Genomic DNA, 15,172 nt, shown 5'->3' on the forward strand with positions numbered 1-15,172 from the left:
ATCTGCGTAAGGGGCCAGGCTCACAGAGGCTGCAGGATGGAGAGGGGGCCAGGAGCCCAGCTGCTGCTGCTGCTATGGGCCACCTGCTGGGGACACGCACCAGCAGACCATCTGAGCGACTACGCATCAGTCATCGACGTGACCAACGGGGGTCCTTGGGGTGACTGGGCCTGGCCCGAGATGTGTCCTGATGGATTCTTCGCCAGCGGGTTCTCGCTCAAGGTGGGGGTTCAGGCCTAGGTCTCTGAGGAGGGAGATGCACGACCCCGTGCGGGGAACACAGCATAACAGTCTTTTAACTGGTCCTTACCCATCCGATCGCCCTACCCAGGAGGAGCCCCCCCAAGGCATTCCTGGTGATGACACTGCTTTGAACGGGATCCGACTGCACTGCTCGCGGGGGAACGCAGAGCGCAACAAGCACGTGGTGCAGTCCCAGTCTGGAAGGTGCGGAACAGGGTCCAAGGGACCCCAGGATGCGGATATGCCCCTTACCCTGTTACACACCCACCCACCGCGCTAAAAGCTTCCTCCAGGGCTGTGGGGCAGCTTAGACCTGGGGAGTGGGTGGAGAACTCCCCTCCGCCCCTTGGCGGAGGTCAGGTGACAAGACCCCACTCACTCGGGTCGTGCAGCACCCCCTGAGGAGACGGCAAAGCTGGGTCGGGAAGGGGGTGGGGGGAGGACCCAGAGGTAGAGCTTCTCCCCTTCCCTCGCAGGTGGGGCGTGTGGAGTGAGCCCCTGTGGTGTCCAGGGGATGGCTTCCTCGTGGCTTTCTCACTGCGTGTGGAGGATCCGGAGACCCGGGGGGACAACACGGCGGCCAACAACGTGCGCTTCCGCTGCTCTGACGGCACGGAGCTGGAGGGGTCAGGCCTGGCCTGGGGTGACTTTGGAGAGTGGAGTAAGGCCTGCCCCAAAGGCATGTGCGGTTTGCAGACCAAGGTGGAGCAGCCGAGGGGCCTCCTGGACGACACCGCGCTCAACGATGTGCGCTTTTTCTGCTGCAGCAGTTAACCAGGGCCCTGGCCCCCGGGGGCCAGTCCCACCGCTCGCTATTAAAGCTTCTCTGTCTTGGCTCTGGTCTTGCTTGCTTCATGGGTAGGAAACTGCGTCTCCCCACTCCTCCTCCCAGCCTGAGACACGGCCAGTCCCAAATTCGGCTTGGGGCTCAGGAGTCCCCAAATGCCACTGAAAGTTTTGGACCCATAACCTTGGAAAATGCCCTTAAACACACTTTTGCACCCAAGTGCGGGGAGTCCTCGGCCTCCTGAGGGTGCCTGCGGACACCTGGTTGTCATTAGGAGCTCAGGCTGTTTCCTTTCTGAACTACTAGGGACCTCAGCTTGAGAAACTTCTACCAAATCAGGAGACGATGAAGCTAGAACATCTCAAGGCCTCATTTTCTAGAGTTTAAGCTCATTTGTCTTTTCCACAGTTTCCTTCCTTTCCCTACAAAAGTAAAGAGTGGCTTTTCCATGTACGGATTTCCACCTGAGACTTCCCCCTTTGTCCTTGGGGCTCGACCTGGAACCTCCCAGCGACCCAGCTGGCTAACCCACTCACCAGATTGCGGGGCCAATTTTCCTTTCTCAGACTTCATCTTATCTTAAGAAGTCCCTTCAGTGGCCTATACCTATCCCATTACCAGCGCGTTTTTCTAAAAAGTGAAGTAATCTATTTCCTTAAAAAAAAAAAAAAAAAGTGCCCGTCCTAGACCCCTGTGTTGCTCAATTCTTGAGCGCATAGAGCCCGCCTGTCTCGTCTACCGCTGGATTCGAGCTCATGCTCACAGCTCAGGGACCAGCCGCTGAAACGTGCAGGGGTCCCACACCGGGGCGCCCCCGAGGCCCTGCGTGTCTGGAGGCCTTGGAGCGCTCCTGCGTGTCTGGAGGCCTTGAAGCGCTCCTGCGTGGACGGGACCCCCCATCTGAGACGCGCAAGAGAGTTCAAAGGTTTATTTCCAGGGCGGGGTGGGTCAGGCGGGCGTCCAGGAGCGAGCAGGGCGGTCAGCGCAGCCTCAGCTCGGGGAGCCCTGCGGAAATAAGGCCGTGAGGGCACTGCCAGGCCGCCAGCGGAGCCCCGCTCCAGCCCCAGCCCCAGCCCCCGCCGCCCCACCTTCTTCCTGCAGTCGCCGCAGAAGACGCCGAGGGCAGCGTTCACCAGCTGCACCCCGCACAGCACGATCTCCAGGCACGAGGCGGCCACCAGCAGCGAAAAGAGCGTCACGTTCCAGGACACCACGCCGGGCGGCTCCTCGCACAGATCCCACATGGTGCGGTTCTGCAAGTAGGAGCCTCTACCGCCCGGGCCGGAGCGGGGTCACGTGAGAGGGGGCGGGCACCCGGAGCGCCCGCCCCCCCAGCCCGGCGCGGGCGCCAAGGGGGTTCGGGCCACGTGGAGGTGGCCCCGGCAAAGGCGCGCCGCGTCCCGAGGTTCCCGGGCTCCCGGGCTCCCGACAGGTGGCAAACGCAGGGGCGGAGGCGCGCCGAGCCTTACTCGGTGTCCTGGAAGTGGTAGTCCCAGTGGCGGTCCATTAAGCACTTGGGTCCAATTCGGAGCCCGGCTCCCGACACCGAGAGGCAGTAGATCGCCCCCAGTACCCCGAATGCCGAGGAGAAGACGGAACGCAGCATCTGGGGGCGCAGTGCGAGCGCAGGTGAGCCGGGCCGCTGCCCCCGCGTACGCGCGCCTTACCTCGCTGGGCTCCAGGCCCAAGCCGGCGGCCGGCCCGGAGCTGCCCCAACGAGCCAGAGGCCGCGGGCGCTCGTGGGGGCCCCGGTCCCCTTTGCAGGCCCGTTGAGGCTGAGGCCGGTGGGAGCGGGGGCGGGGAGGGGCGAAGCGCAGCTGGGACCCTGCGGGGGAGCTCCCGCGACTTCAGGGGTGGCTCTGCGAAGGCCGGTTCGGAGACCCAGCCCCGGGCCCCGCCCCCGTTTGGATCTTACCCTGCAGCGATTTCCGCAGCAGCCCGCACCGCAGCAGCCCTTGCCCCCCGCGCGAACCGCTGAGATGCCGGGACACAGCACCTGCGGAGGAAGGTCAGTTTGACCGCGCGGCCCCTGCCCTCCCCCTTCCAGGCATCCGTGCACACATCGGTGCTCATCTCCCCCTGGAACCGCCCGGGGTGCCCTCAGCCCTTTGGACCACAGGAAGACCTTATCTCCACTGCTCCCAGAGGGCGCTGGGGTTCTACCTTTACCATTATGTCCGCGCCTACTTCTCTGGGTTCACACCGCAGCCTCCGGGAAGGCGGGGCCCAATGTCACGATATCTGCCACAGACTTTGGTGCCTAGTAGGTTCCCATTTGAGCAGGAGTCAGGGGGTCTGGGGTTAAGCCCCCCACCCCCTGGGCTCACTTCACACTATATGAATGGATTCATCTCTCTGGGTCTTCCTATCCACCTCCCAGAGCTGTGCGTACCAGGGGGACCAGAGATCAAGACTAGATCCATAACTATAAATCCCCTGGGCAGCAGGAGAAACCTTGGCGTTGGAGTGTCTGGTGGAGGGCGGAGGTCGGTGGTAGTGAATGCTCTGATGGGAAGCGTAGGGACCGCCAAGGTCCAACCCTGGTCCTTTTTGTCCTTCTTCCTCTCTGTGGCCCTCCTCCCGCAGCCCGTCCTTTTCAGGGCACCCGCTGTCCCCTGGGGGCAGTCCTCAGCCTCAGATTCAAATCTACTTGCTGAAGGGTGTGTTCCTTTCACTGTCTTGGTTTTAGCCTAAACCAGGCAGCCTCCTACTGAGCTGGCAAGTCTGCCAAAGTTCCCCAAATTCACCTCCCTGTGACCTTATTTGTCCCCATCAGTGGAAATATTTTTCAGGTCACCCTCACCAGAAAACTGGAATCCTTCATACCCAAGCCAGACCTCAAGTCTTCTCAATTTCTCCTTTAATGGTTCTCAAATCTGTCTGTCCATTTGCCTGCATGGTCCAGCACCAGATCATCTCCCACAAGGATGACGTTCTCAGCCTCTCTACAAGACATCTATGTTGGCCCCGTGCTGAACACCCCATCCTACATCGCTCCCACCAGAGTAACTTAAATTTCAACCGGGACTTTTCTCTGCCCAAAGCCTTCAGGGTCTCCTCAGATGGGAGCCCATTAAGACTGAGCTCTGGGAGGGGCGCCTGGATGGCTCCGTTGGGGGGAACTGTTCGACTCTTGATTTCAGCTCAGGTCATGATCTCAGGGGCGTGCGTTCGAGCCCCATGTCGGGCTCAGTGCTCAGTGTGGTTGCTGCTTGGGATTCGTTGTCTCCTTCTCCCCCTATCCTCCCACAACCCACACGCATGCACACACACACACCCTCTCTCTCTCAAATAATAAATAAATAAAGTCTTAAAAAAACCGAAGACTGAGCTCTAGGAAGGGAAGCAAGGCTCCTCGCTCTGGCTCTAGCCTTGATCTCTTGCACAACCCCAGGTTCTTTGCCTATCGCCCATCTCTGGGATTCCACAGCTGTCTTGATCTTTGCCTCCCTGTGTGCACAGAGTGCACTAGGCAGCATTTCATTCCTCCCTAAGGGTGGGGCCGGGAGTTTTGATTCTGTTGTCTCACTCATCCTGACCTCACTGAAACACCTGCAGAACTGAACTGGAGTTCTGCCGGATGCTCCCTCTCCCTGCCTCCAAGTGTCCCCGCAGGTCTAGAACCACCGCTGGCCCTGGTGCCTTGCTCTCTCTTACCTGGGAAGCTCCAGGATCCAAAGACACCTAGAATTGCCTTTGGGATTGACCAGTTTTCGAATGACCTACCTCTTTGAGATTTCTATTTTCTTTTTCTTTTTTTTTTAAGATTTTATTTATTTATTCGACACACATACACACAGAGATCACAAGTAGGCAGAGAGGTAGGCAGAGAGAGAGGGGGAAGCAGGGTCCCCGCCGAGGAGAGAGCCTGACACGGGACTCGATCCCAGGACCCTGAGACCATGACCTGAGCTGAAGGCAGAGGCTTAACCCACTGAGCCCCCCCAGGTGCCCGAGATTTCCGTTTTCTTACTAAAAGTATTTAAGCTCCTTTCGTCGTACAAGCTCCTCTGTCTTGCTCTGCACCATCTATTCTGCGCCAAGAGAAGGGTCATGGTAAACACAGAATGAAACACTGAGTTCATAGCTTGAAACTGCTTCTTTGGTGCCTGGCTGGTTCTTGGCCACTGTCAACTCCCCTGGCCAACCACAGTGGCCTATGTGGGCTCTTAGGTCACTGGCTCACCTCCAGCTCTCATGCCACACGGCAGCCTGTGGGACCCCCTAAACCCAGCAGGGTATGGAGCATCTAGAACTCTCCTACTTTGCTGGTGGGGATGAACTTGGGATAAGAGCTTTGGAGAACTCTGTGGCAATATCTATCAGTACTGAACTCTCGGACTCCTAAAGAACCAGGAGTTCACCCCCGAGTATCCATCCAACAGCCATTTAAATAGAATTTCACCTGAAGACATTTATAGGAGTGTCTAGAGCAGACTTATTTGTAATAAACCCAAGTTGGGGCCTATCTAAACATCCATCGCCGGTAGGATGTTTAAGTTAATAGTGGTCTATTCACACACCGGAATGCGCTGGAAATAATAGACTACATGTCTACATAATGATACCAATGAAATCACAAACATGCATGGAGCTAGAGAAGCCAGACACAAAATTATTATACCGGACAACTTCATTTATATAACGTGCTGAACAGGCAAAACTAGCCTACGGGGTTAGAAATCAGTGGGTTGGGGACTCTCGCGGGTGTGGAGCCCGGCATGGGAGGCCTGTCTGGGATTCTGGTAATGACTGGTATCTTGGTCTGCGTGCTGGGTCCGTGGGGGGTTCACTTTGTGAACATTCACTGGGCACTTCTCCGTGTGACTTACAAGTTCAAACGCTCAAAAGAAGGTAAAAGGTCCTTCAGTAGTTTGCTGTTGTCCTTATGATAAAATTCAGATTCCTCACAAGGGTGTACAGGGTCTGGCCGGTGCCCACCTTGGATCTCATCTCACTGAAGCCCGGACACCCATATGATCCCTGGATATGCGAGCCTGGCCTGTGCCCTTGCCAGCCCCTGTCTGCCGTGCGGGGTCCTTTGTTTTCTCTTGTGGGGTTCATTTCAGATCTCGCCTTATCGAGGCCTTGCAAATGCTATAACGGAGGCTGACCGGCTCAGTCAGTAGAGCACATGATTCTTGATCTTGGGGTTCTGAGATTGAGCCCCATGTGAGGCACAGAGTTTACTTAAAACAAATGAAAAGTATACTCTTGGGGCGCCTGGGTGGCTCAGTGGGTTAAGCCTCTGCCTTCAGCTCAGGTCATGATCTCAGGGTCCTGGGATCGAGCCCTGCGTCGGGCTCCCTGCTCAGTGGGGAGTCTGCTTCTCCCTCTCCCTCTTCCCCTGTTCATGCTCTCTCTCTCAAATAAATAAATACAATCTTTTTTTTAAAAAAGTATACTCTCTTGGGGCACCTCGTGGCTCAGTGGGTTAAAGCCTCTGCCTTTGGCTCAGGTCATGATCCCAGGGTCCTGAGATCAAGCCCCGCATCAGGCTCTCTGTTCCGCGGGGAGCCTGCTTCCTCCTCTCTCTCTCTGCCTGCCTCTCTGCCTACTTGTGATCTCTGTTTGTCAAATAAATAAATAAAATCATAAAAAAGTATACTCTCTTGCCTACAAGTGAAATTCAAAGGGGATAGAAGATAATGTTAAAAAAAGAAAGAAAGAAAGAAAGAAAATCCTATAAACCGTGCCCCCCCCCACAGCGTGCAGCTTTGTTTCCTTGGTGGCACCTATGCCCATCCTGCTCATTTGTTTACGTTGCTCATGGAGGGTTAATCGAGTGTCTGCAGGTATAGGGCACTGAACAGGGCAGTTACCCCCCACCCTTGGGAGCCAGTGAAACAGGCAGTCCCATTCTCGTTTTCTGTGATCCTGTGATCTGGGCAGCAGGAACCCAGCTCCAGGGAACGCAGGGACATGGCCTGTGGGGGAGGGGGCGGGATGGCAGGAACCTTGTGGGCGGCTCAGGGCTTAGAGGTGGGAAGAGTGCATCTGGGAATGAGCCTGGGTGAGGGGGTATGCTAGGTGTCTTGGGGGGCTCACCATGGAGGCACATGGGTTAGATTGCAGGGAGGTGGGGTTGGCAGGGCTGGAGAGGGGTGCACTGTGACATCGGGGGAGGGTGTACGGAGCAGTGTGGTCAGAGAAAGAGGCAAAGGTTGGTGAGCCCTGTCCCGGGGACCCTCATCTGTCCCGGGGAGACTTTGACATGAGGAGTGAGGAACCCTGCTGGGCAGGTCTGTAGTCTTCACCCCATGACTGCTGTTTACCTATCCTGACCTTCCAGAAGTTCCCCCCAACAGGGAGGGGTGGGAGGATGGGGATGAGGAGGTCCAGAGAGTCATCTCCCCTCCCCCAACTTCTGACAGATCAGTCTCTGGAAGGTTCTGGGGTCCCTACCCCAGGTTGCCCCGAGCTCTCGGGATGGTCCTAGAGTGAGGGGACATAGAGGTGACAGGTGGGATGACGGAACTGTGACCTGCCCCTGGCTCCTGTGTCCCTACCCTCCCCCTCCTCAGCCGCATCATCTTGGCCTGATGGACACCCACACAGCCAGCTGTTCCCTCTGCCCTCGTTGGTAATGTGTGCTAGTATCTGCAGCCGGTGGGGCTGGGAGACAGGCAGGACAGCCTCCCTCCCTCCCCTCGTCCCCAGAAGCGGGGCTGCCCTCCTGCCTTCCTCCCCCCCCCCCACCGCCGCCGGGTTCAGCTCAGGTGCTGAGCTCCCAGGTGCTCAGGATCTGGGGGCGGCCAGGGAGGCTCCAGGTCCCCTCCCCCTCCCCTGCTCGGGAATCACCTCCCCCACTGCCCGCTCACCATCAGGCCCCCGCCGAGGAAGCCTGCCATGAGCCAGACTTGCAAACTGAGGTGGGTGGTGTCCGTCCAGGTGGTCTTGCCCTGAGGCACCAGCAAGAGGGCGTTGGCCACGATGCAGACCAGGGAGAGGGGGATGAGGGAGAGCCCCACGAAGCGGGAGCACTTCCCCGTGCACATGGTGAGGCTGCTGCTGCGAGGCGGCAGGCCCCGAGTGAAAGTGAGGCCTGACTCCCAGGTCCAGGAAAAGAACAGCGAGCCCAGAGCAAGGTACAAAGGTTGGGGAGCAGGCGCGGCAGAGGCCAGCAGGGAGAGATAAGGGAGAGAGGCCGGCGAGGAGGAGGTGGAGGTGGACGGGCCTGGCCCCCCCCCAGGGGTGGGGAGCTCAACATGAAGGAAGTGGCCTGAGGTCAGCCTGCTCTTCCTCCTTCCCCGCACGCACCTGCTGCTCTCGGCACCCCTGAGGCTCCTCCCAGGCTTTGTGACTCAGTGCAACCCCCATGCCTTTCTGCCTTGGGGTCCCTGTGGCTTCCAGGGCCTGAAGACTAGGGTGACGACAGGCCTGGGGGGTGGGTTGCGCGGGAGCCATGGGCCCTGTGAGAAGCGCTCTGTAACCCGAGGTGGGCTCCTGAGCCTGCAGTGGCCCCCTCGATCCCAGTGGGCCCAGGAGGAGGGGCCTTTCCGGGAGGAAACTAAGAGGACGCTGGTGGTCCCTCACCTTCCGCTCATTCGTGCTGTCAGTCCTTGTCCAAAAAGCCCTCCTCCTGGGGACACGGGGGGGGGGGGGGCGGGGGAGCTCATGGTTAAGGTTAAGTGTCTGCCTTCGGCTCAGGTCTTGATCTCAGGGTCCAGGAACCAGCCCCTCCCTGTCGGGCTCCCTGCTCAGTGGGGAGCCTGCTTCTCTCTCCCATCTCTCAGGGGTTCCCCCCAGGACTGATGAATGCGGGTGCTCTGGCACTCCAGCCTCCAAGTCTGACTAGTGTTTCACTGGGTGATGGCTGCAGGATGCAAGCCAGTCCCACCACAGTCATTTCTGGCTTGGGTGGTTGTCAGCCTGTGGTGGGAGGAGCTCTGTCTCTGTCCCGGCAGGCCCTGCTGTTGCTGGTGGCCTAGCATCCCCACAGGGGAGGGCTTACCTGCCGCAGAGCAGAGTCAGTCAGGGACGAAGAACCAAGAGATGGAGGGAAATCGTCTTGAAGGCAGATCAAGCTATACCTGAAGCCTGATCAGCCCGTCAAGGTTTTGGTTCCACCAACCAGTTCGAGGGCTGTTTCTGTCCACTGCGACATGGAGAGTCTGTTTTGATCCAGAGGTGAAGTCATGAAGCCCCCGCCATGGGCAGGACCCAGAGCTGGAGACGGTGGGGACTCCCAGTCAGGGCATGGGACCCAGATGTGGGCCTTGGCAGCAAAAAGCAAACTGAAGGCCCAAGGATACTGTGGGAGTGCTGTGGAGAGGTGGGGTGGCAGGACATCAGAAGGCACATGAAGACGTCACATAGACGGCGGTCTCCAGCTAGTGGCCCCTCATGCAGCTTGTCCCAGCAGCCCACTGAGGCCACCACTAAGAGACGGGAAGGGGGGAGCCAGGACGAACACCAGAATCCAGGAGGGACTCCTCCTGTTTATAAGTCAACTGGGGGCGGGGGGCTCTGTCAGTTGAGCATCCGCCTTTGGCTCAGATCATGATCTTGGGGTCCTGGGATCGAGTCCTGCACGGGGCTCTCAGTTCAGCGGGGAGCCTGCTTCTCCCTCTCCCTCTGCCCACTGCTCCCCCAGCTCATGCTCTCTCTCAAGTAAATGAATAAAATCTTTGTTTAAGAGATTATATTTATTTATTTGAGAGAGAGACACACAGTGAGAGAGGGAACCCAAGCTGGGGGAGTAGGAGAGGGAGAAGCAGGCTCCCCGCGGAGCAGAGAGCCCAATGCAGGGCTCGAGCCCAGGATCCGGGGATCATGACCTGAGCCGAAGGCAGAGGCTGAACCGACTGAGCCACCCAGGACCTTTAAATAAATAAAATCTTAAAAATAAATAAATAAATTGGGGCGCCTGGGTGGCTCAGTGGGTTAAGCCGCTGCCTTTGGCTCAGGTCATGATCTCAGGGTCCTGGGATCGAGTCCCGCGTTGGGCTCTCTGCTCAGCAGGGAGCCTGCTTCCTCCTCTCTCTCTCTCTGCCTGCCTCTCAGTGTACTTGTAATTTCTCTCTGTCAAATAAATAAATAAAATCTTTAAAAACAAAACAAAACAAAAAAAGGTGGCTCAGCATGGTGTTTGAGCCTGAATTAAAAATAATTAAATAAATAAATAAATCAACTGGATTCCAAAAAAGCTTTGAAGAGTTTGCCGCTTGAACCAGACATAACTCTGAACCTCCCCCCAGCTCAGCCTGGGACTCGTGGATGGCTGTTGTGACAACTGGTGTTTGGTTTGCTGAATGCTTTAAAAACATGCCAACGTTGGTTCTGATGCGTCTCTTTATTGATTTTCTGTCTCTTTTCATTAATTGTTTTTCACATCCTCCTGGGTTTGGGGAGGTGCGTTCTACATCCTGGTAGTGGTTGCTTGTCAGGGTTGCAAAAGTGTCCCTTGTCCTGATTTTCACCCCCGCAGCCTCCCTCGAGGGGCTCGTATGGATGGCTTCCCGTGCTGGGCTTTCTGGCTTTCTGGCCAGAAGCAATGTTCACTGTCAGAGCGGTGCCGCGTCGCCAGGAAAGGGCCTTCCCACAGCAGGGCCAGAAAGGGGACTCAGTCCCGTCCCGCTGGGCAGAGTGGGGTGCAGGGTCTGACCGGCGGTACCGCTGTTCAGGTGTGTAAAGAGAAAACGAACCGTGGGTGGGTGGTCCGCAGGTGTTCCTTCTCTCACAGTTTTACAATTCTGTGTGTCTGAAATAATGTGAGAAACATCATAGGGACGGGGCACCTGGCTGGCTCATCTGGAGAGCATGCAATTCTCAGTCTCAGGGTAGTGAGACCTGCACCCATGTTGGTACAGAGGTTGCTAAAGATAATAATCATAAACTTTAGGGGAGCCTGGGGGGGCTCAGCCAGTTGAGCATCAGACCCTTGGTTTCAGCTGAGGTCATGATCTCAGGGTTACGAGATGGAGCCCCACATCAGGCTCCACACTCAGCATGGAGCCTGCTTGAGATGGTCTCCTGCCCCTCCCCACTGTTTGCACGCTCTCTCTCAAATAAATTTTTAAAAACCCAATAAACTAAAAAAAAAAAACCTTTTAAAAGTTTAATGATAAATATAAAAATGAAATTATTAAAAAATAATAAAATTACGGGATGCCTGGGTGGCTCAGTCAGTTAGGCGTCTGCCTGCAGCTCAGGTTGTGATCCCGGGTTCCTAGGATAGAGTCCTGCATCGGGCTCTCTGCTCAGCAGGGAGTCTGCTTCTCCTTTTGCCATCCAACCTCCTTGCTCATGCTCTTTCTCTCTCACACTCTCTCATATAAATGTATAAAATTTTTATGTTATTTTATTTATTTGACAGAGAGAGAGATACAGTGAGAGAGGGGACACACGCAGGGGGAGTAGGAGAGGGAGAAACAGGCTTTCCACAGAGAAGGGAGCCCAAATCGGGGCTCTATCCCAGTTCCCTGGGATCGTGACCTGAGCCGAAGGCAGACTCTTAACAACTGAGCCACCCAGGTACCCCTAAATGTATAAAAATCTTTAAAAAAGAAACTTTTAAAAGATACCCCAAAAGTCATAGGGATTCTGAAAATTTTCTGCAAAACCAGGGACAGTCACATCCTGGAGACTGAAAGAAAGAAAAGAACGCTGGAGAAATACGCTGTAGGATTTGGGTGGGGTTTTCAGGCAGGTTTTCACTGGGATCCTCCTGGAAGCAGGAGGAGAGCACTGTAAGAAAGCCAGGCTGGGCTGGGAAGGGACCACCTTGTACTTGGGGGAAAAAAGAGAGAATTGCACAGATCCTCCAACACGGAGAGAGGATGGAAGCCCATGTGGGAAAGCAGGACTGCCACGAGGTCAGAGGGGGTGAGGGGTGCAGGGGACATGCTTGAGACATCCCTCCAGGCTAGGACACCCGCTGTTCCCAATGACCCAGTGGAGCCGGTGGCCGGACGCCGCAGTCCACAGTGTGCGTGAGGAGGAAGGTGCTCCGGGTGTAGGTCTGTCTGCATCCACCAGTCCAATGGCACAGCATGTCCCATGGAAGATGTTAAAAGCCCGCGAACCTGCGTTCATCCTCAACAGCTGCACCATCAAAGGATACGTCTCAGCAGCATCGTAGGTCTCCGAGAAAGGAACGAAAGTCGGCCTGGCCCCGAGAGTCTGTGAGGCCCTCAATGCCAGAAGACAGAGAAACAGGGTCTGTGATTCTGACCCAACAAAGCTCTATGACCCAGTGATCGTATGACCATCCAAGGGGCTTTTCGGAAGGGAACCGCAGTAGAATTGCGTTTCTGAGAATGCTTGGGTTTGAAATACAACTGTGTTTCTTTCTTCTCCTTTTTAATTATTTTAAAAAATATTTGAAGTCGGGCGCCTGCGTGGCTCAGTTGTTAAGCATCTGCCTTTGGCTCGGGTCATGATCCAATCCCATGGTCCTGGGTTTGAGCCCTACATCGGGTCCCTGCTCAGGGGGAAACCTGCCTCTTCCTCTCCCACTCCCCCTCCTTGTGTTCCTTCTCTCACTGTGTCTCTCTGTGTCAAATTAAGAAAAAAAAATCTTAAAAAAAAGGAAAAAAAAGTATTTGAACTCACCCAGAGATGTAGTAAAAGCAAAACCCCCCGAATGGGGAAGTCCTGACGTAACTCTAAATTTTTGTAAAATTTAGTTGCGAAACCAAATGTCTGTTTCAAAAAGAAAAGTCTTTTGAAGAGAAAAATATATATCTATAAATCCTAAAAATCATGTTAAAAGAGGTAACGCTGTCCGTTGTTTATTGTCTGCTATGCCCAGAATCTATTTTAAAGAAATAAATGTGAAGTAACAGAAAACCCAACTCTCCTGAAACCAAAAGGGAATTTGCTGATTCAGGTAATTAAACCATCCAAAGGTAGAACTGACTTTCCAGCATGATTCATAAAGAAGTAATTGATGGGCTGGACTTAATTAATATTAAAAACTTGTGCCCGTCAGGAGAATGAGACAAGCTATAGAATAGGAGAAGCTACTTGCAGAAGACATAGTTCATCAAAGATTGTTAACCAGAACATGCGAAACACTCTTAGGGGGTGCCTGGTGGGCTCAGTGAGTTAAGCATCTGCCTTCAGCTCAGGTAGTGATCCTGGGGTCCTGGGATCGAGCCCTGCAGCGGGGTCCCTGCTCAGTGGGGAGCCTGCTTTTCCCTCTGCCTCCCCCTGCTCACGTGTGCTTGCTCTCTCTCTCTCTCAAATAAATAAAATAAAATAAAAACCCAACTCAACAATAAAAAAAAAGAACTACCCAATTAAAAAATTGGGCAACAGACCCAAATAGACACTTCCCCAAAGAGGACGTCCAGGTGGCAAATAGCATATAAGAAAAGGTTCCACATCATGTCATTAAGGAACTGCAAATACCCCTACAGCAGGAAGACACCAGCACACACCTACAAGAACGGCCAAAATTCAAAATGCTGACAACACTAAGTGCTGGCGAAGATGTGGGGAGACAGGAACGGTCAGTCCCTGCTGGTGGGAATGCCACATGGTGCAGCCACTGTGGGAGCAAGTCTGGCCATTTCTTATAAAACCAAACATTCTCTCAACCACGCGATCTGGCAATCAGACTTCCAGGTATTTACCCAAATGCACTGAACACTCAGGTCCACACAAAAACCCGCACAGGGATGTTTTTAGCAGCTTTATTCTGGATTGCCAAAACTCGGAGATAGCCAAGGTGCCCCGCAGTAGGTGAGTGGATAAAGAGACAGATGTGGTCCGTCCAGACAATACACTATCGTCCAGCAGTAAATGAGCTTTCAGTCTGCAGAAAGACATAAAGGAGACTTAACCACGTGATGGTACGCGAAAAGAAGCCAGTCTGAAAAGGCCAAGTGCTATGTGATTCCAGCCCTGGGCTGGGTTGGGAAAGACAAAACTCTGGGGACGGTAACAAGGGCCACGGGTGCCGGGGGTCAGGCAGGGCGGGGAGAGGGATGGACAGACAGACCAGAGTGCATGTTTGGGTCAGGGAAATCACTCTGAGTGATGCTCTCAGGGTGCATCTGGGTCGTGACTCACGTTTGCAAAACCCACGGGGTGTCCAACACTGAAGGGAACCCCCACCATAAACTCTGGCCGTGGGCGATGATGGTGGGTTTGTGTAGGCTCACGGGGTGAAACACACACACCACTCTGGGGAGAGGTGTTGACCTTGGCAGAGGCGGGGGATTGCCTGGAGGTGTAATGGGAACATTCTATACTTTCTACTCAATTTAGTGGCCCTAAACGGCTCCAGAAAAGACGTCTGCTTTATTCTATTCTATTCTATTTATTTGAGAAAGCAGCACGAGCAGGGGGAAGAGCAGATGGAGAGGGAGAAGCAGCCTCCCCGGTGAGCAGAAACCACCCCCCTGAAGTGGGGTCGATCCCAGGCCCCCTGGATCATGACCTGAGCCGAAGGTGGACCCTTTACTGATTGAGCCCCCCAGGAATCCCCGTGCTGTGTTTTCAAACGGGGACAAAAGGCGAAGGTGTTTCTAAAGGCACAGAAGGGACACAGTGGTGCGAGGACTTGGTGAGCAGGAGAGTCCTTTCCATGGCCGGCACGTGGAGAACAGGGAAAGGAGTAGCGGCTTCTGGAGGTGCTCTGGGGACAGTCGTGGGGGGTTCCTGGGAAATCCTGCCCCAGCAGGGCCCCCCATCAAGGACCGGTGATCAGTGACCAATCGCATGGAGCTCGGGATCCAGTGACGAATGCAGACTCCAGTAACTTGATGCGGACACGATTCAGGAGAGCCGGACTCCAAAGACACGTTGGAGGTAGGATGATATCGCATTCATTTTGCATATGGTTTTCTTTCCCTGGAACGTGCTGGGGTGACTTTGCAGAGGCTTTGAACCGCACGTAAAATGCACATGATAAGCGCTGATCGCGTTACAGCTTAGCCGGCAGTGCTCTCTCTTCGTGACCCATGGAGGAAGGACGGCGCTGCCGTTGCGGGAGTCCGAAGTTGAGTGAGACTCAGGGGCCAGCTCACGGCACCTGCCAGCAGGGTCTGTCCTGTGACTGGGGAGGAATTCAGGGGGAAGGACACGCGTGGGGCTAGGGGCTAAGAGAGGCTGGCGGCGGCTGCTCCAGGTCTGGGTGTCGGGGACTCGGAGCCACAGAGACCCATCCCGGCTCTGCTCTTAGTCCAGTGC

General features: G+C 55.2%; 2 protein-coding genes across 2 annotated transcripts; one reads left to right on the top strand and one right to left on the bottom strand.

Annotated features, from left to right (window-relative positions):
• Positions 1-1,079, top strand: VMO1 (vitelline membrane outer layer 1 homolog). Its single transcript, XM_004760407.3, has 3 exons — positions 1-222; positions 332-447; positions 720-1,079. The coding sequence occupies exons 1-3, from the start codon at positions 37-39 to the stop codon at positions 1,015-1,017; spliced, it is 600 nt and encodes a 199-aa protein (XP_004760464.1). The 5' UTR covers positions 1-36; the 3' UTR covers positions 1,018-1,079.
• Positions 1,080-1,943: 864 nt separating this feature from the next.
• On the bottom strand, positions 1,944-8,146 carry TM4SF5 (transmembrane 4 L six family member 5). Its single transcript, XM_004760406.3, has 5 exons — positions 7,852-8,146; positions 2,946-3,026; positions 2,500-2,636; positions 2,119-2,299; positions 1,944-2,035 (listed from the first exon to the last, which is right to left on the bottom strand). The coding sequence occupies exons 1-5, from the start codon at positions 8,026-8,028 to the stop codon at positions 2,021-2,023; spliced, it is 591 nt and encodes a 196-aa protein (XP_004760463.1). The 5' UTR covers positions 8,029-8,146; the 3' UTR covers positions 1,944-2,020.
• Positions 8,147-15,172: the final 7,026 nt, after the last annotated feature.

The sequence above is a fragment of the Mustela putorius genome, unplaced genomic scaffold (genome assembly GCF_011764305.1).
Source record: "Mustela putorius furo isolate JIRA1106 unplaced genomic scaffold, ASM1176430v1.1 tig00000695_pilon_pilon_pilon, whole genome shotgun sequence".
In the NCBI taxonomy this organism is placed as follows: Eukaryota; Metazoa; Chordata; class Mammalia; order Carnivora; family Mustelidae; genus Mustela; species Mustela putorius.